At 43.0% G+C, this 19,841-nt stretch overlaps 3 protein-coding genes across 14 annotated transcripts in view; 2 read left to right on the top strand and 1 right to left on the bottom strand.

Annotated features, from left to right (window-relative positions):
- PIK3CB (phosphatidylinositol-4,5-bisphosphate 3-kinase catalytic subunit beta) overlaps nt 1-4,163 on the top strand; it is a 99,441-nt gene extending 95,278 nt beyond the window's left edge. For all 11 annotated transcript variants that reach the window (XM_042042709.1, XM_042042703.1, XM_042042701.1 and 8 more), the window contains 3 exons: nt 904-1,049; nt 1,897-2,029; nt 2,508-4,163. In XM_042042709.1, the coding sequence (XP_041898643.1) occupies nt 904-1,049; nt 1,897-2,029; nt 2,508-2,645 (417 nt within the window). In that variant the 3' untranslated portion in view covers nt 2,646-4,163. The remainder of the gene's footprint in view (nt 1-903; nt 1,050-1,896; nt 2,030-2,507) is intronic.
- Nucleotides 4,164-8,604: 4,441 nt separating this feature from the next.
- Nucleotides 8,605-16,296, bottom strand: CUNH17orf50 (chromosome unknown C17orf50 homolog). The gene is made up of 3 exons (XM_042042712.1): nt 16,212-16,296; nt 11,299-11,443; nt 8,605-9,250 (listed from the first exon to the last, which is right to left on the bottom strand). Exons 1-3 carry the CDS (start codon nt 16,213-16,215, stop codon nt 9,004-9,006), a joined length of 396 nt encoding a protein of 131 aa, XP_041898646.1. The 5' UTR covers nt 16,216-16,296; the 3' UTR covers nt 8,605-9,003.
- Nucleotides 16,297-16,389: 93 nt separating this feature from the next.
- Nucleotides 16,390-19,841, top strand: part of LOC121671295 (vesicle-associated membrane protein 2-like) — a 51,788-nt gene continuing 48,336 nt past the window's right edge. Inside the window, exon 1 of one of the 2 annotated variants that reach the window (XM_042042713.1) lies at nt 16,390-16,681. In XM_042042713.1, coding sequence (XP_041898647.1) covers nt 16,680-16,681 — 2 coding nt within the window. In that variant the 5' untranslated portion in view covers nt 16,390-16,679. The remainder of the gene's footprint in view (nt 16,682-19,841) is intronic. The other variant, XM_042042714.1, reaches the window with a different exon arrangement.

Below are 19,841 nucleotides of genomic sequence, written 5' to 3'. Positions count from 1 at the left end.
CAATGCTGGTGGAAGGGCAGAGCAAAGCCTGGTCCATCAGCAATTCTGTACTGAGAGAGGCTGTTCTGTAGAGTTTTTACAGAATATCCAAGAAGCCTTTTAATGGTTCAGATTTATTGAATAAAAGTGGTCTTAGAGTATCTTACAAAAGACCGCCCTTAAAAATTCATGAATTGCATTTTGGAGCAGTGTGGTTTCCCTGAAGTGAGTCTCTACAACTCAGCCCTGCAGAAATGCTCAGTGTGGAACCCAGGACCAGCACCATGCTGTGCACTCAGAACCTGGGTGAGCTCTTAGACATAAATTTCTTAATTGTTACTTTGTACTGTAACTTGTCTGATTTAACTGAAATTATTCTGCCTGGAAAACTAGCAAGGGTTATAAAATTGAGAGTTTTACAGATATTTGCAATATTCTTTTAAGTTTGTACCTCCTGGAAGAAAGCTGGAATGCCCTTATCTCTTCGGTTCTAACAGGGGGAATGGCCATAGGCTCCTTCAGATTAACTCAGCTCTGCTACCTTTGGCTCTGTCCTTGTGTAGGAAGGCCTTGGATATGATGATGTTGAGCCTTGTGGGCTCATCATTGGGCTCATTTTTGTCTGATACTGCCAACAAGATGTCTCATGGCAGCAGCAGCTTAGACCTGAGAGAATCTTTCACATATTGATTTGCTGCAGTGGTCACTCATAAGAGCATGGATGTTATCATTGACTTTAAATCTTAAAATGTTTTAGAATTAGATACTCCCAAAGGGTTGGAAGCACAGGCTGTAGAGAGTTGCATTAGGAGTTAACTGTTCTTGATACCAGCATCCTGTAGAAATATTAGACAAGTGACACATTTTGCTGCAGAAATTAATTTTCTCTTGTTTTGGGTTTTTGTTTTTTTTTTTTTTTTTTAGCTCTTTCACATAGATTTTGGTCATATTCTTGGAAACTTTAAGTCCAAGTTTGGAATTAAAAGGGAACGGGTACCTTTCATACTCACCTATGATTTCATTCATGTTATTCAACAAGGAAAAACAGGGAACACTGAAAAATTTGGCCGGTGAGTGTTATTTTGATCTATTGGTAATTGAGATGATAATTTCCAGGATACCAGAACCTATCTGGGGTTGGTTTGCTCATTTGCACTTGTGTGGAAGTGTGCCAACACGCATTTTCAGGACTATCTGCTGCTCTCCCTGAGCTCTAATGTCCACAGATTATTTCAGAACCAGAAGCTGCAGCTCTGCAGTTGCTTTTGATCTCCCACAGCAGGAGGTAGCAGGTTCTGCTGGGCTCAGCTCTGCCTTCAGCAGCTCTAGGCTCCAGGCAGGGCTGCCAGACTCTTGTTCAAGCAAGATGCAGCACTGCCTTTAGGAACAGGCTCCCTTTCTGCCCTTCCTGTCCATCAGGGCACATTCATTGTGCTGCTCCATTCTGGCCTTGCTTGGATGCTTGGGCATAAGGAGCCACATGCTTGTGATCCACCAGCCCTGGCAGTGGGTTCAGTTTTGACCATGGAAGGAATTAGAGATGACAGAGGTTAGAGAAAGGCTGAATTGGTGCAGAGGGAATGCAACAGAGCTTTGGCTGTTCCACTGTAGCCCACCCGATAGGATCATCAGAGCATTTCACTTAAGTTCTCAGGGAGATGGGACACTGCCATGACCTCTGGCACTTTTGTTCTTTCTGAAGAACAGCTTGTGATGTTTTGTACCAAGGGCTTGTTGGGGAGACATGGGATGTATTTGTGAGAATGCACTGGAGGTTCTGCAGACATCTCTATCCTTTCTGTTACTGTGTTCCTACAGTCTGTCTTTGATAACAAATTCTGGCAGTGCTAGCACGCATTTCCATCTGTGTAAGCTCTCCCATGTTGTGCTCTTTGCATGTGCCTGGGCTGGACGCAGGTTCCGGCAGTATTGTGAGGAAGCCTACCTGATCCTGCGCAAGCACGGGAACCTATTTATTACCCTCTTTGCACTGATGCTGACTGCAGGGCTGCCAGAGCTAACCTCTGTCAAGGACATCCAGTATCTCAAGGTAAAGTAAGATCTGTGGCTCAGCAGGACTCAGCATTTTTCCAGGATGTGAATTTTTGCTTCCAAGATTAATACATTTTAGTTGTGAAAACAACATTTCTGTCAAGATTTCCACACGGTCCTCAAAGCTTTCTTTTTCAGCTCTATAGTACAAGGTCTGTAGTCAGTCCTAGTGCTCAAAGGCTGAGTTCAGGATTTCTGCATCTTAAATGGGGTCATCTCAGGGGTATTTTACATCTTGGCTCATGCACAAGCATAGACCTGTAAAGGTGAAAATTATTTGCTTCATTCTTTTTCAGTTTTATCTTTAGACCCAGAAAGATGTATTATTTAAACCAACTGATGTATTGCTCAATGAATAGTAAGTGAAAAAGTGTCAAAGCAGAACAAAACAGACTGTGGCTTGTGTTGAAAGGTGAAGGAGGCTTTAACTGTGTTTTTTAAAATTCCTAACAGTACTTGTTTTCCTGTTGTCTTAGGACTCCCTTGCCTTAGGGAAGAGTGAGGAAGAAGCACTAAAACAGTTTAAGCAAAAGTTTGATGAAGCTCTGCGGGAAAGTTGGACTACTAAAGTGAACTGGATGGCTCACACTGTTAGAAAAGATTACAGGTCCTAGAAGATTGTGGCATTTGCACTAAGCTGAAGGTTACCTTGATAAGTGTTTGTGAAGGGTTTCTGTCATATGGACCAACAAAACTTCAGGAAGCGTTGGGACAGCACTCTCAGGCACATGGTGGTTCTCTTGGCCCCACACAGGGTCAGGAGATGGACTCTGATCCTGATGGGTCCCTTCCAACTCAGCACATTCTGTGATTCTATGAACTGATTCAAAACAAGAAAGGAAACAACAATGAAAACAAACGGACTGAAATAATTCCTGAGTCTTTTGCACTCTGCTTCTGAATGCTTGATTCCAAGACTGTCTCTACAATTTGTGAACATCCTGGATAATCAGTTCCTGCTGACTTTGCACGCTGAGAGCTACTAGGCATTTTTAAAAATTCTTTGGTACTTTATGGAGGTGTAAATATTTGTTTTTATACGTTAGGGTAATGTGCTCTAACATATCCTCAGGAGGTTTGAAGACCTCTGACAGAATTGTTCTTTGTTTAAAGTTAGGACTTGAAGAGTAAATTTTTTTTTTATATCCTAATCTGGCTAAAAATGAGCGCATTGTGTATATTTTTCATATGACCTCCGCCCTACTGGCACAGATGCATTAATTCTACTGTAAATAGCAACCATGGTATCACTGTACTGCAGGGAGCTGCTTCATGTCTCGTGCTGCTGCCGAAGGAAAGGGTGGGTGTTTGGAGGGTTGGGGAGACCTCTGAGAGTGATGCAGCATCCAGATGTTCAGGGTTGCACCATTTTGTTCCTCTGACTTAACACACAGAACAAGCCCTTCAGAATGAGGAAGGTTAGGTCAATTCCAAACATGCCTGAGAATCCCTCGTTGGTTACAGTCTCCACTCCGCCTCTGGGGCTTTGCCTTCAGCTCCCAGAGAGGCACAATTTGGTTTGGTTTCAGCAAGAAGCTCTTGCCAGCCTTACACTGAAATTCATATCTCAGATGAGTCCTTCCCTGCAAAATGTACTGACTTATGTAAGGGATGTTTTTATTAAATATACTACACAAAGTGATTTTTAGAGCATACATACCAAAAACCCCAACTGTTTGGAGAAGCAGGTGTTGATGGGAAAAGATCATTCCACAGAACACCAATGCGAAGTCATTGATCTTCTCTCTGTATTTATTAAAAGCTTGCAGTAATGTTGCTTTACCAAGATATATATGTTGAAGATGGTTGCTGAAGAAACTGGATTTGTTTTAATTTATTTAGTGAGGTATCAGGCTTTTAGGTGCTTAAATGGAGAGCAAATTTGTTACGTGCAATAGGGAACTGCTGGTTAAAAGATGTAACAAACTGTTCCTGAACATCAGCAAGAGAGGTTTTGACTACTGCTTGTAGTAGTAGTTCCTTGTTCTCCAAGGAACACTGGTAGCTCTTGATTCTTGTGGACATTTGAAAGAGAATTAAACATATATATTTACTTTTTGACTAAACAGTTGTTCTGCATAGAAATGTTGGATTATGTAGGAATTTAATTAAAGTTGGTTTTACTTTGTTGAGAGAGTTTTATTTTTGTTGGTTTCTTTTAGAGATTTAGAACTTACCTGGAGTCTGGGTGGCATTCTGTGGAGGGCATTGATTCTCTTGTCCTCACCCTTTGGGCTTATCTGTCTGAAAAGACTTGTGCTTCTAGAATATTCTAAAAGTAACAAGTGGTATGTGGGTTGGTTTTGGTGGGTTTAGGGTTGGTTTTTCTATATACAATATAGTAGCATTTGAAGTGTGCCATGTCTTTTTTTTTTATTATTATTATTTCTATAGCAGATGGCAGGAAAGTTAAAAAGAAACTATGTTGAAGGTGATAGCTCTGAAAAAAGTAATTTCATCCTCAGGTAATTCACAGCATGTGAATCTGCATAAGGAACTGTTCCTGGACACATTTTATTTTTCTGTGAGACAGAGCACTTGGACATCTCTGGTCTTGTTGAGGGAGACATCAGCTTTCCCAGAGCTTTGAGATGAAGTTGGCAAGTGCACCTTGGCTGCCTGAGGCTGGTGTGTGTGGAATCTGATAGGAGGGAGCATGATGGTATCTTTATTTCCTTAGCTAAATGGCAGCTTGGTTCCGTGTTCCACCCCAGGCTTCCTGTGAGACTTGGAACAGGTGGTTCAAGTCTGTGCCTCAGGCTCCCCTCTGCAGAACTGCAGGTGAGAGCTGTGACCTCCAGATGCAGGAACACCTTCCCTGCCTTCAGTACCACCAGGGTTACTGCACAGAGTAAAGAGGTTTTGTGGTGTTTGATGGTTTTTTGCGTGCGACTTTAATGCAGGTTATAAAAGCACTTGAGATGGTGAGAAAATCCCATTGCCTCCCTTCTTGGAGGAATACTTAGAGATTATTAGGAAAAGCTACTTCTGCTCAGTATTTGTGTTGGTTAATAGCCCTTCAATGGCTGTGTTGTGTTTGGTTGTCTTTCTTTATGTTTACTCTTGGCAATTAATTAACAAGAATGGGGAAAGAAAGAGTGTTAGATGGTCTATTTTCGGAGTTTGGCAGCAAAGATGATGCATTTTCCTCATGTGAATTGATCTTGGTCTTCAAATAGCTGAGAAGAGATCCCAGGGATGCTTTCCAGGCTGACCTCTCAGGGCTGAACCTGACTGGAAGCAGCATTTACCACATCACCAAAGCTGATATTGTGATACCTTCATGTTAAGTTTTGAGCACAGTCCTGGTTTGCTGAATTATATTAGTAAATAGATCACCACTTTCCCTGGTTTTCATCATACTTGCTACAGCCTGTGGCATACAGACTTTGATTCAGAAAACACATAAATAAATAAATAAACTGCTTTGTGAAAAGTAAAAGGAGAGACAGTTTGTCATCCAGGAGAAGACTGGAATTTGGCACATCAGTCCATTGATTATTTCTGTACTTTCCTCCCAATATCCAGCTATAGTAATAAATTGGCAGGTTAATTTGAGCTGATTTGGAACATTATTTTAGACGATTTTCTGAATTCAGAAGTCATCAAATGGTCAGATTATAATAAGAGACTTTAAAGATTGTGTTGAACCTTCAGTTCACATGGTTTCATGTTAATTACCTTTCTTTGTCCACTGGAAAAATGACTTTTCTTTCTCAAGGCCTTCATTGTATCTGGCAGAAGGGAAAGCTGCCTAGGCTGCTTTAAAAACCACAGCTGAAATTGGGTATATGCAGTGTGTAAATGATCTTTATTTGTTCTGGTTTATTATTGATCGCATGATTACTTGATGGGTTTGCTTTCTGTACCTTGAATCATTTGTGACAAATGGTGACAGTTGCTGCTTTTACACTCCTGCTTGTCCTGTCTTGGATTTCCAGGGAAAGTGCTCCCATGGATTTGCCCTTCAGCTGTGGAGTTGCTTCCTTTCCCTCTCATGCTTGTATTGGTGGTTTTGGCAGTGGGGTGTTGTTGATTGTCAAGTCACTCACATTCTAGCAAATGCCTTGGACAGAGCCCATTCCTGTATTTAATATAATAGAGTCCAATATTCCTCTTTAATCTCCCAAAGCTATTGGAATCAGATAATTAAATAGTAGAGGCTCTTAATAATTGGTATGTCAGGCTATATCATAGCTTTATTCTGTAGGATGGTTTCAAGCCTAAATCTTTTAAATGTGTAATCAGTATTTCTATTATTATTCTTTCACAATATAGTGTATTAATGTAATTATATGTCTGAGCCAGCTTTAAAATCTAAGACTGAAATCCTCTGCTAACATAATTTTAAAAATGACTTGTCTGGCATGACACTGCCAAGAGCTGAGGGAGTGAGCTGTTCTGGTGGACGAGTGTCAATAGGTGCTGCTGTATGAGAGGACAGTTTCCTGTTGCTGTTGGGCCTCGCTGTTTGCATGGAGCTCTGGGGTTTTTAGAGACAAAAGGGCCTCATTGTGGAGTGGCTGATGAGATAAAAGCCAGGTTAAGCTCAAGGTAGTGGTGCTATCGCCTGACCTCAATGCCACATACATTAACCTGGGTATGGTAGGAACAAACGCCGTACCAAGCAGATCACTGCAGCACATTTTGGTAGCCAGTGCAGGAAAGGTGCAGTAATTTAACAGCTGCTGAGACAAAAAGTACAAAACTGTTCATGCTACCTACGTGCATAACAAAAATGTTGTAGTTATTCTCCCCAAATACAACTTCATGCCTGATAGAGAAGAGGGGAGGTGTTGGCGCCAGTGCTGAGCAGGGCATTGATTCGCCCTGCCCGTGTTAGCAGCTGTCCTTCAAACAGCACAGCACAACAGCATTCATCGAGGACAAGAGTGAGCGTCTCTTCAATGAGCTGGGTTTGCACACTGCTGGTACTTGGGTGCCTTTCCAGCCTAATAGCCCACATGAGGAGCTTGTTGTGTCCTTTAGCAAGCCACAAAGGAAACCCTACCAAGCAGATGCTGATAGAACTTTCCTTGTTCTGTCCCCTCTGGAACACTTAGATAAAGGCTCAGTCATGTGACCTATTGGAACTGATTTCACTGTATGGGACTGTAGGATTTAAAATAATGCTGTTGTGATGAGCTAGTCCTTCATCCTTTCAGTCTGTCACCTTGCTCTTCCTCAGGTGATTATTTGGAGAAGTGTCCTCTGGATTGCTTGATGAAGAGGAATGGGGTTGAATATGTATTTCTTAAAGAGTGGCTTACTCTTGGGAAAGCTGTGAAGGGTCCCAGTTTAGGAACAGCAGTCCCAGAGAAATGTGAAAGGTTAATTCTGGCTTGCCAGGCACTAATTGGCTTTTTAAAATGAATGGAAGTGGCAATCAAGCACCATGGAAATGTGGTTTTGGAGGGATTAAGGCCCTTGTAGCACAAGGATGTTCGTAAGATCTAATTTTTGGCTTTAGAAGTCTCAATTTGGGCAGGAAGTCTGGGTACTTGCTAGCAGTGTGCAGAACCAGTGAAGTCTGGGCAGAAGGGAGGAACCTGGTAGCAGTTCATTCCAGTTTGTTAATCCTGCCTAAAGCTTCCTCCTACATAAGATTCCTAATGGGTTTTGCCCTGGGAGCTGTCAGCAGCTCAGTCTAGTTTCTGAAATAGTCTCTGTACCTCTTGCATGAGGAGCATGGAGTGTTTGACATTCCACAAAGGGAGCTGAGCACTGCTGTTCAGGATACTCTGGAATGTTGTACATGTGGCTCTGAATTCTTCCTGTTGGAACTCTTTTCCGGGGGGGGGTGCGGAAAAAAAGCATGAGAATAGATGTCATAGCTCAGTCAAAGTATTCCCTAGGGATAGAAAAAAAAAAATCTGGATTCCAGTCACCTTACCAAACACTAATTCGAACAAAAATGGAACAGTTCCAAAAGAGGAGTGGGAAGGACAGAGAGCCCTTTTCCCTAAGGACTTGTTATTTTCGAATTTAGGAAAAGGAGAGATGAAACAAAGGTCCAAATGTCCCAGCCTGTGTTCTTCTGCTTGGCTAAATAAAAGAACCCTTAATATTAATGGCTGTGGGAGACTAAGTCTGTTTAGCCTGTTCCCTACAAAAGAGCAAGGAATTAATCCTGCGTATAGATTTGTGCCTGTTGGCATGGGAGGAGAAGATGCACGCTGCTAGACTTGGGATAATCTGTTCCAAAGGCTACTTCCACCCTTCACCTGTACTTGGGAATTCCACAGTGGTAAAGTGTCTTATATATGCCTGGACCTTAATGCCACCCACCCCTACCATAGAGCCTTGGCCTTATCTGGAGCTGTACTACACTGTTTTAAGAACTGCTTAAAAATACAGGTTTGGGTTTAAGAACACAAAGAAGGCTTAAATACTTTGTGAATTGTGATTTTTGTTGCTCCTTTTAAGGCAAGGTGCAGGATCACAAGTGAGATGTTGAAATCCTGTGAAAGTTTGGAAATTCCAGGAGGGAATTTGGATGTGATCTGCAATCCTTATGGCCAGGACAGCTTTTAGAAGCCCCTCTCCCCCATAAAGTCATATCTCTGAGCTAGTTAATTTAAAAATAAAACGTTTAATATTCCAGACCACAAACAACACTGAAGCAAACAAAAGCATTGCAAGCAGACCCAGTGGCTCTGCATGTAAGAGTCACGCTTGCTTTTGCAGCTAAATGGGATAATCTTTGTTTCCTTGAGAGGAAAAGGAAAGCTCTGGAGAATATTTCTGAAACAATTCCCTGTCCTTAACAGCTGAGAAATGTTTAGGTTACAGATCTTTGTTTGCCAGGTTTATGCTGGTTAAATGAGTGCATCTGCTACATACAGACTGAACTACAGAGCGGCTGAGGCTGCGCAGAGCTTGCGCAGGCCCAGGATCCAGTCACGCTGATGGATCCCAGCTCTGGCATTTGGGATGTGGTCAGGCACTGGCAGGGCCCCCACACCAAAGCCGTCACCAGAGCAGGGCTGCGACCCCTCCCGTGTCGTAGTGGTCGAGCAGGCTGTGGGCGATGAAGCCGCTCTGCGAGTGCAGGGTGCCGCATTTCCGGCACAGGAGGATCTCGCATTTCGGACACATCTTCCCGGAGTGCGGCTGCCTCAGGGAACACATTTCCTCCCGCGCTGGCTTCAGCCTCTTGGAACCTTTCCTGTGTAAACTCCTCCGCTTGTCTTCAGAAAGCTGGCTTCTTCCCTGAGGGCTGGAACAGTCACAAAGAGAGGTGACAAGTTCAGCCCGTGCACTTCCTAGATGGATGAGGGCAGCAGAAGCAATTAGTGTGTGATTTATGAACTCTTCCACAGGCTGTACCTGTGACACACTAGGAGTGGGTGCCCGTGTGTGATCACCTGAAAAAAACAGGAATGGAGAGCAAAAAGGAGAGTCTGGCTCTGGTACTGTGGTGGCAGTGACAAGCCATTAGTTTTAGAACACAAAATTATTAAAGGATTTTCATCATTTAAACAAAACCGTAAAAGAGTGATGTCAGCTAACGGGGTAGGAGCTTTAATATGCAACTCTTCTGTGCGTGATTGTGGCATGAGCCTCACGTGTTTGCATGAAGACAAATTCCATGCAGCTCTGTGTATCTGACCTAGTGCTTCCCTATACCATCATAAAGGTTCTTTTCCCACTTGTGTGCACTAGCAGTGCACACTAATGCTGGCCAGTAGATAAGCCCTGTGTTACACTGGCCTTGAACAGAGATGGAAGAGCTGCAAGGAAAGCTCTCCTGATCAAATTAAATACCCTTCTATTTTACCTACATAATCCCTTACAAGAGCTCACGAATCAGTGCTGAATTGTAGAGATGATCTGATTTGGCTACACCACTGTGAAAGTTCTGCAAGCCCTGCTGGCTTGAATGTATTTAAAAACCACTGCCATGCAGTGTGTCTGTAGAAATACGTCCAGTAAAGTCTGAAGGCTGACTCTCTCCCCGTTAATGTGGGAGTACCTTGGGAGGTTACTAGATTACTGTTCAATTTTTTTTTTTTCTTTTAGCTCAAACTGAGGAAAATTCATATTTATCACATACAAATAAGGATCAGTGTTCAGAAAACATGATTTTACTGCTTCCGTTGTATTTATTTGCCTCCTGAATGCATTCTTCAGTGAAATTATGAACAACAGAGAACATTCACAGCAGTAATTTACTTCTTGGATGTTTGACTATGTTTCTAGTCCAGTTCCTCAGCAGTACAGCAAGAAAAATCCCCAAACCAAGCCCTTGGTATTAGTTATGCTGCAATTAGATCAAAAATCTGGCTCTCAGGTTCATTTCTTGTTAGTGTATTTTAATCTCCTGTGGAGCCTGTAACCAGCTGCTGTGGATATCAAGCCTAATGCAGTTAGCTGAGTAATTGTGGAGACTTGCGTGCACTTTCTGCTAAGACGGTAATTTCATGATAATTACCAAAGACAGACTCCTTTTAGGAGATCTGTAGGGAAAACAGCTCTTGGATGAGAAAAGACACTTTTTGGAAACCCCTCCTGATTTTAGCATGTTGCATACACTCCATTTACTTCATGTTTAGGAAGAATAATACCAAGGAGAAAGACCCAAGAGGAGAATTTTAAATCCCATAAGAATGATTACAATAACTCAAAACTTATACATTCACAAAGCAGTAAGCTCAAAATCACTTTTGCCTCTGCTTACTTTGGTTAAAAAAAAAAAATAGTTATTATTTGCTTGTCTTTTTGTTTTGTTTCCCTTTTTCTCCTTCTAACTGAAAAGAGTAAGTATAAAGGCACTATTGCAGGAACACAAGCATTAATTATGAATTCTCAGAAATGTAGTATCATTAACTTTGTTGAACAGTGATTTTTGCTGCTGCCCATACACTGACATTTTCCACTGCACCCTGGAGTTACAGCTTTGGTGCAACCAAAACTGCAGCAAAGTTATTGCTGGAAACTGTCCTGGGTTGTCCCCTTGGCAGTGCTGGTGTGTACCTGGAAAAACAGAGATGCTACTCCTGCTAATCTCTTGCTGGAAGCATAGGGAAATGGATATAAGACAAACACACAGACACACAAGACTTAGAGAAGTTAATTTCGTCTCTAGTGCTGCCAGTGACTGACTAGTTTTTAGCTCAAGTTGTTAGAGGCTGTTTCCTTGTTTGTGAAACAGTTAATACAGCAGGGTAACAAGGTGTCTGTGGCTCTTCCAAAGCTGCTCTGGAAATACGCACAAAATTTCTACATTTGAAAATGCATGCAAAATATAACCTTGGATGTACTTACAATTTAGTCTTAGGAGACCCAGAGAAGAGGCTCAGTCGAGAAAATCTCTTCTTAAACAGCCGGTCTCGCTTTTTTCGGCCGTGCTTCCCATCTCCTGTGCTTTCTTCTGTGAGTTCCTTCTTCCCTTTGTGCCAGCTCATTTTATCTGTCATAACAACAGCACCTGCTTAGCTGAAAACAGAAGTCTGAGTAGCTGTTTGAAAGCCTCTGCTTTGCTGTGTTGTACCTGGTGAAGTCTGGATCTGCTACTCTACAAACGTGTGAGGGTCCTGGTCATGCAGGAGTTCAGTGGAGATCAGTGAGCAGCCGCTTTCCATCAGATGAAGCAAATACCTGCTCTGAAAAATCCTGCAGGCACAAAGTGACTCTGGATATTCTTGCTCTTTTCCATGTAATTATGGAAAGGAGGCTTGGACATTAAATATAATGAATATTTCCCTTTGCATGCTCTCTTTCATGATTAAGTGGTTCCTTAAACCAAGAGTAGAGGCGGCTTGTTTGATACAAGCAAAGAGCCAGGAGCCAGGGAAACAGCTTTGTGCTGGGAACAGAAGCAGTGAAATAAATGTGAGATGGAACAAACTCTGCTAGGCAAAAACCAGACCCCCAAAAAGATGAAGAACCAACTGCAGATTTTAGTTAAGGCTTGGAAATTGTTTCCTTTTTCTTTTGATAAAGCAGTTGATTAGCCTGCATTTCCGCGTTGCAATGCTTTGTCTCCAAGAATTATCCCCTTGGCCTCTCTGATCAAATTAGTCCCTCTGCTCTACATTTGATATTTGGTAATTGCATTAACTTTTGGTTGCTTGACTTGGAGGGTCATGTTCACCCCCTCCCCTGTTGTCTTGTTCCTGCCCATTACAAATATTTTCCACAAATCTTCTAAAACAAATCACAGGAAGTTTGTAGGCTTAAAAACAGAACTGGCAACCATTTTTAACTCTTCTGCTTTTACTCTTCTCTTCCCTCCTTGTACCTCCTCTCTCCTCAGCCCCTCACAGCCTTTTAAGTAGAGTTCCCTACACCCAGTTCTTACCATAGGGATACACACAGGCAGGAGGGACTGGGCCTCACTATGCAAATGCTTTGCAGGATCACACCTGCAAAGTTTTTCATTGTGTTATAAATGTTTACCAAAATTATACATTAATACCATTAATGAGGAATGTAAATACCTTGAAGGAGCACAGAGTGTCACACCTTGCTACTCAGGCTTGGAAATGAGACACCTAGGGTTTTAACAGAACCCAGCTATGTTGGACCTGTATCTCTCACTGAAATGGCAGAAAAGACAATTTATAAAAGGAATTACAAACAGTTCACTGACCTGTAAAAGTAAACTATCACTAAAGCAGCTAATACGTTATGAAGGAATGAAGAGAAGTTGTGAGTGAAAGAAAATTACACACCCCACAGTTACAGACTTGATGTTTTAATTTGTGGCAAAAGAATCTGCAAATTCAAGACCCATTTTAGGCATGCAGTGGTTCTGAGGTGAAGCTCTGCAGAACAGACCACCTGTGGCTAATAAAATCAGCAGCTGGGCAGGCAGGCATCTGCCTTACTTCTGAGAAGGGAGCTGCAAAGGTAGGTTCTTACCAATTCCACTTGTCTAAAAAGTCAAGAGAAGAAAATGAAGCATTGAAAATAAACATGTAAGACTTGGTGACAAAGGATTGAAGATACTTAGAATAGATCTTTTCTTAATCCTTTTAGACCATAATTTTTGAAAACTTGTACTTTGGACATGTATAGTATTTAACTTCTCTTTTAAAGATGAATTTGTCTGGCTATGCTGAATTTCCAGTGTCATAAGTTCTGATGATTTAGGGGGGAATTCTTCCTATACTTTGTTTAAATGCATTGCCAGATCAGAAGATTTGAAAACACAGCATTTGAATAATTGATTTATTTAGCTTGCTTTTCTTTTCTGCTTAAATCTTGTGAAACTTAATTACAACTGCTTTCTGTAAACCAATTAACTGTTCTCACCTTTCTTATTTAGCACTGTGTTTTGTTTTGTGAGCCAAAATAACCAATACCAGTGTTATTGTGGCTAGCCCTGAGATTTACTCTATTATATGGGCAGTTTATAAATCTATAGATTACATGATGACTCTTCAAATGGGGATCCTACTTGCAGATCTGTGAGAAAATACATTTCCTTCAGATGAAGATCATGTAACAGCAGTACATAACATTTTCAGGGGCCTCGGTGTTCTATCTACAGGTTGTCCCTAGTTAATTATAAGCAAGGTCTAGTACCTGCAAGACTCCAGATGCCAGAATTGATTTCCACTGATGATGGTTGTTGATGGCTTTCATTCTTGAACATCCTAAGCAGTGTATTGGTGGCTCTGAAACTGCCTTCATATACAAAATTTTGCTTCAGTACGAAATACAAATTATGGATGGGGTAAAAAACCACCACCACCATTTTACAAAGCAGACTGATTGTTTTCCATACCCAAGATGGGCAGGCTAAAGGTGCAGGAAGCTATTTTCCAAAAATGGAGCATTTCTATGGCATTCCTCCAATTGCACCAGCCCTGATTCAGCTGTTACTATTATACCAAACAGAGTAAGAGGTAAAATCTTTGTGCAAACACACAGAGCAAAAGATGCCAGACAGGAAAGGAGAGCTGGAGAGAGGAAAGTACCTGAATAGCAACTGGGGGACAATTTTTCTGTGTCCCTGGGATGCAGATTTTCTGATTCAGTTCTGTGACTTAAATGAAATTAAGCTGTTTGAACTAATTCTGGTTGTATTATTTTTGCCACCACAGGGTGTCTCTGCATCTCTTCCAACACCAAAGGCTCTGGTAGCCTTTAATGATAGTCTGCAAGCTCCAGGGAATGTAGGGCTAAAGGAAAATGTCCCCCAGGTGAGCTGTGGATTTTCTTCAGGATCATGAGCCTTCTTGGATTGGAATGGTGATGCTCTCATTAGCTGGTAGGAAATTATTTTTTTAGCAGCTATATTGCAGTGATGTTTAATTTGGTTTTGAGAACTCTCTGGTACCACACCGGAAGAAGCCATGGCTATATGATGTGGGGCACTGATGTAGCTTCAGCTCATTCTGCACTACGCTCACAAGGTCTGAGGTATTTTCCCTGCAGTGGAGCGCTTCTGCTAATTTCTGATCTCTAATTTTTCTGACTGCCATTTCACCTTTATGCTTGTGTGGGCATTTTCTGTTCCCCTTCACTCAGGATAAAGCTGCCATGGAGTCAGCACAAACACTGTATCATTTGGTCTGGATAGTTTGTATAATAAAACATTTTAATATGCTGGGCTTGGAGTCTTCCAGGCTTGTGGGGGGTTTTTTTGAGTCTTGTGAGCTTTGGTCTAGAGTCAGTACTTGTTCCACCCTCCATGTAGTTGTAGTAATGACTTGAAGTGAGACCACAGAAAGGGCAGAAAGATCTAGCAGAAGGTCTCTCTCTCCTAGAAGCTCCTGGCCTCACAAGCCAGGCATGACTTCTCACTTTCTCAGTATTCAGATGAGGCTTGAGTTTGAAGATTAAGGTGATAATGGTAGCAGGTGATACCTGTGTTTGGTGCAAGCCTGTGTGTGGGTGCTGATGTGGCTGTGTGCTGTAAGGGTATCATATAAATGTATCTTTGTCTAGGACATCTGAAAAGTAAACTCCCCTCAGGAGGGAAGAGCTATGGAGGAATTCCAGATTAGAAGTGCTGAGCTAAGTAATCTGTGGATGGATAAAGCTTAAAGGTAGTTGGGAATCTCCTAATTATCATGAGGGCATACCAATTGTTTGAAACTCCATCTTTTCATAGAGAAAATACAGTTTGAAGTGTTTTCTGCTTCCATCAGGAAAAGTTTCTCAGAGCAAGGGTCTTATGAGTGTGATATGTGAGCAAAAAAACTCAGGCTTAAAGTGCTGCCCAAAGTGACATTTATTCATTCATGCAGGTAATTAGCTTCAGCAGAAGAGACAGAATCACCCTCCAGTGGCAGGAGGTATGAGGAGTCTTTAATGCAGTGAGCAAGCTCTCAGGCAGCAGAGGGAGAAGGGAGAGAGGTTCTTGTGACTAAGTCACTCTGAGGAGTTCCATAGTTCCCCAAGGAGCTGGATCCCTTCAGAGCTGACAGGCCCTGGCTTATATCTGAATCAGGCTGTGATAACACCTGAGCCTGTATTTGGGCAGTAACTGAGTGTCCTAATGTCTGGGCTCTGGGTGTTGTCACATTCCCTGGCTACATTCTCCATGAAAATACTCAACTGGCTGATAACAAGTTTAGAAATTAGGATTGATGCATTGCTCTCCCCCAGTAACTGTGGTGCCTGTTGCTTTGAGGAACAATTCACCTTTTCTTAGATTTCCACGTCAGAAAACACAGATTTGGTCTGTTGACACTGTTGCACTTTATTTCCAACAGGCACCCCAAGATTTGAGGTCTAGATACTCAGAAAAGCTACTTGCCTCACCCAAATACTTGGTTTGAATGGCTAGTGCTAGCTGCCACTGACATCCATGGAAAATTAGTGAAGGCAGCGACAGGTGAAGTATCTTCTTACAAGTGAAAAAGGTATCATTTGGGACAGCAATGTTAAATGCCACTTCTTGGAAAACCATGCAGACTTTCTTATTCCTTCACCTCTGTTTAGAGTATGTGAAGGCCTTGGTTTGAATGCAAGGGAACATGTGTTGCTTCAGAATAAGTTTTGTTCTGTACTGGGGGATGGGGCATGAAAGGGAAGTGCTAATGTTCATGAAGGGTGAGGTTGGATACCTGGATTTAGGTTGAGTGTGAGGTGATATCTAAGCCAGAAGCAAGAGCTGTACTTCATCTGAGAGACACAACCTTTCCAGAATCAGTGGTTGATCTAGTAGCTTATCTGTCTCTGGATTTGCTCTGTGCTATAGGTTTTCATTCACAAGCACTCACCCATGACAGCAGGGGCTGAACAGCGGCACCTTTCGCCATTCTCTCCCTTCTAAAATTTTTTTCTTTCTAGAGAGGAGAGGGAGAAAGAAGGTGGTTAGAGAAACAGACAATGGTTTTCACCTAAATCCCCTCCCAGCCTGCTAGCCGCAATGAGCCCGCTCCGGTGACCACACCCAGGCTTTCCCTGCTCGGTGCGGGGCGGGATGCGGGCAGGACCCGGAGGCTGCCTTCCCGTCTGTCACTCCAGGACTCGCTCCCGCCTGGCATGAGGGTGTGGAGGGGGTACCTCCGTGCCTCGCCTCTGCTTCCTACTCTGATGTGAGGCGCAGGCATGCTCAGTAGCCGGTGCCTACCCCTCCTCTCCCAACAACAGTGCCTACAACAGTAGGAGACTGGTGGCAGCAGGCGCGGAGCCGAAAGCCATCTTTGCTGGAGAGGGAGGCAGCGCACCCCGCTCGGCCCCTCGCCATGTGAGTACCGGCCCGGGAGTGCTGCGGGCTCGCAGGGGACCGCGGGCACCCTGTTGCTCCCGCAGCCCAGGGGTTTAACTTGTGCCGCCCGGGGGTGCGGGGATGGACGCGGGGCGGCTCCGAGGGGCGGCTCGCAGGGCGTGGGGCTCGGCAGGTGCCGCGCTCGGAGCCTGCGGCAGCACCGCCCGGTCTGACCGGGCTGCTGCTGCCGGGCACCTGAGCGCCCAGATGGGCTTGCTCTGCTGGTTATCCAGCTGCCAGGCAGCAGCCCAGGGGGTTATTGACACGTATCTAGTCGGATTAATACTGAAAAGGGAAGGCTGGGCCAAGATCTTCAACAGGTTCGAGTCAGGATTGTTCAATAGCATGAGTCACTCAGCGCTGCTGCTCCACAGCAAATGGGTCCTGCTTGTTTTCGCTGTTTGATGAAATGTTCTCTCTCAGATGATTGCCGTCTGATCAGTCCAGCCTCACCTTCTCCAGTACCAATGGCTTCCTGTCAGCAGTGCTTGATAGTAATCTGTTCCTTCCTGTTCCCATCTCTCCTAAAACCTATCCAAGTTTTTGCATGTAGCATTAAGGGAAGCATTAACCTTCTCTGCTAGGCAATGATGAAACCCCCAAAGCCCATTCTGAAACCAGAAGTGTGCTGAGGTAAATAGGAATTGATCAGACCCCTTTTAATTCACAAAAGGATTCAGGCAGCTAAATGCATCATTTTACTATTGCCTCAATTCATTGCTCATTCCCCGTGACCCTTAAGGGAGAGCCTAAGAAGATGTTGAAAACAGTCATCGGTGCTGGTACTGGGTGATCTTGTAAGAACTGGAGCTTGGTTGATTCAGAGAACATGAGGAGTGCAAACTGTCCTGGAAATCTGTGATTAAATTACTTTTAAAATATTTCCAATAACTAACTGTTCTTCAGGAGGCATTTTCAAAATAGAGTCTACAATCACATATTCTGAAATGTTAGCTTTTGTCTTCAGTGCTATTTCTTATATAATATCTCAGACAAGAAGCTTTTGTTCATGTCGTCAAAAATATTTCCAAAGCAAGGAACTCTTTGGAAGTCAAAAAAACAACTTTCTAAAAGAAGATTCCTTATGCAAACACTGAAGTCTATCACTTAAAGTCAGTGCATTGAAGGCTCCTGTTGCCTAGCTGTGTTTATATTGAAACAGATGATTACATCAAATATTTTTATTTGTTTGTGAGCTGTTCTTCAATGATTAATATGAGCTTGCTGCTGCAGTTTTATACAATCTGAGCTGTTCTGACACTAAGCAGTAATCAGATAATGTTTAACATAACCTGTGTGTGTTTCAGTCTTGGCGTATATAGGTTTTCATTTGTAAATGAAGTAGAAAGGGTGATATTAATATAACTTGGTTATACTTCTTCTGTAGAGGCTTTACATCAGACTTCTGACAAAAATTAGAGGAAAAAGGGAAAGCAGGTTTTGTCTAATTTGGCCAAATAGACTTTCAGTTTGATAATCGAAAGAAAACCAAAACAAATAAGCAGCTTGTCATTGGCAGTGTCAGTTGGCTTCTGTTTCATTGCCAGGTATTGTAATGGAACCTTTTCTTTGAAAGTCTCCATGAATGTCATGTCCCAGTAACTTCTGAGTTACTGATGAACAACAGAGGTAAGTGTTTATTAGCTACTGACTTGCAGCAGTTGACTGGCTATCAGAGCCATTTGCTAGTGAGCACCAAACACTCTCTGGAGGTCGCTTCTCCTGCTGTTACACCTGCAGGAGTATCAGGCTCCTCCCGTGCCTGTCCAGACCCGCACTGACACGCACACAGTGCTGTGTCTTCCCTGGTGTGAACTGCTGTGATAAAAATCTGCACTGGGCCAGATGCCAGCTCCACCTACCCCAGTGTGCTGTCCCCAACAGCAGCTTGCAGGGTTTGCTCAGGGAAGAGTACAGTGGGTATGCCGAGGTATTCCCAGAATACTTTTCCAGTTTCCAACTTAGGAAGACACCTGGGGAGAGTTCTTTGTATTTCATGGCTCCCAGGGGGTTTTGTTCTTTCAGTAAGGTGTCCAGTAGCTCAGTTTTTACTGTCCTGGGATGAGGAGCCCTGCAGCTGGACAATACAGCACGTGGAAGCAGCTTCCTGTTGGTTTTGAGCTGACAGGTAGCAGGTTCCACCTGATCTTACTCTTGTATTGGAAACCAGAGAACAGTGTTCTTATTCACCGTGTTTTCTGTGATCCATGTTTGTGTATCTCCCCAGCAGACCTGCATGATTCACATCAGGTGGGAATCTGTCCCTGTGGCCTCTATCACAGTGAGCACAATCTAGGGCAGGTGAGATACATTCAGGTAACAGGCAACTTTCACCTTTATGCAGGCAGAGGAGAGGAAGCCATAACATCAAAAGGTTGGATGAAAGGAGAAGGATATAAAAGGGATTTAAAGCAAGAACAGAGAAAGGTTAGACCTTGCCAGTGCAGCTAGGAAAATTGTTCTGGGTGTGAGGGAGAGCACACAAACTCATTTGGAGGAGATGTGAGAAGCAGTGAAGGACAAAATGGTGCTCAAAGTTGAGGCACTTATAGGCTTTGTTCCTTGCTGGAAAACAGGCCAACAGCAGCAGGTGAAGTTATGGATTTGTTTAGTTTACAATGGTCACAACTCAATAGGTAATTATATACAATAGCAGCTCAAGGCATCACGTCATCTGTTGTTTACAGACAGGTCGGTGACCAGACAGCAGGGTGCCTTTGATTACATTAATCCAATACAAATGTGCTCTATTGCAGGGGACAACTTTTGTGAGACAAGCACCAAAGCAAAGCACCTGGCTCTCCCTGGGGCAAAATTGGAATCTCATTCCTCGGGTAGCAGTTAGAGCTTCCTAAAAAAAATATCCTTCTGCCTGTTTTAGAGCAGCAAGGAGTCCATCCTGGAGGGGGCAGGTGGGATTAAAATGGTTCCAGCAGTAGTAATGAGTCTGTTCTGGTTGAATGTCTATTCAGTTTCTCTGAGGAGAATGTCGTGACTATTGTCTCCTGTTGTTTGTAGAGCAGTACTTAGCCCTGCTTTTGTGAGCATAATTTTATAAAACTTGTCAAAATCTCCCTGCCCTTCTCTTGTACTGATCAGCAGAGACAAACGATTCAGTATAATCCTCTTCACAGTCCTT

The sequence above is a fragment of the Corvus kubaryi genome, unplaced genomic scaffold (assembly GCF_017639235.1).
Source record: "Corvus kubaryi isolate FWS band 111438036 unplaced genomic scaffold, C.kubaryi_AGA036_p1.0 37397, whole genome shotgun sequence".
NCBI classification, from domain to species: Eukaryota; Metazoa; Chordata; class Aves; order Passeriformes; family Corvidae; genus Corvus; species Corvus kubaryi.
The sequence above is the reverse complement of the archived record's forward strand: the minus strand, read 5'-3'. Positions and strand labels throughout refer to the sequence as shown.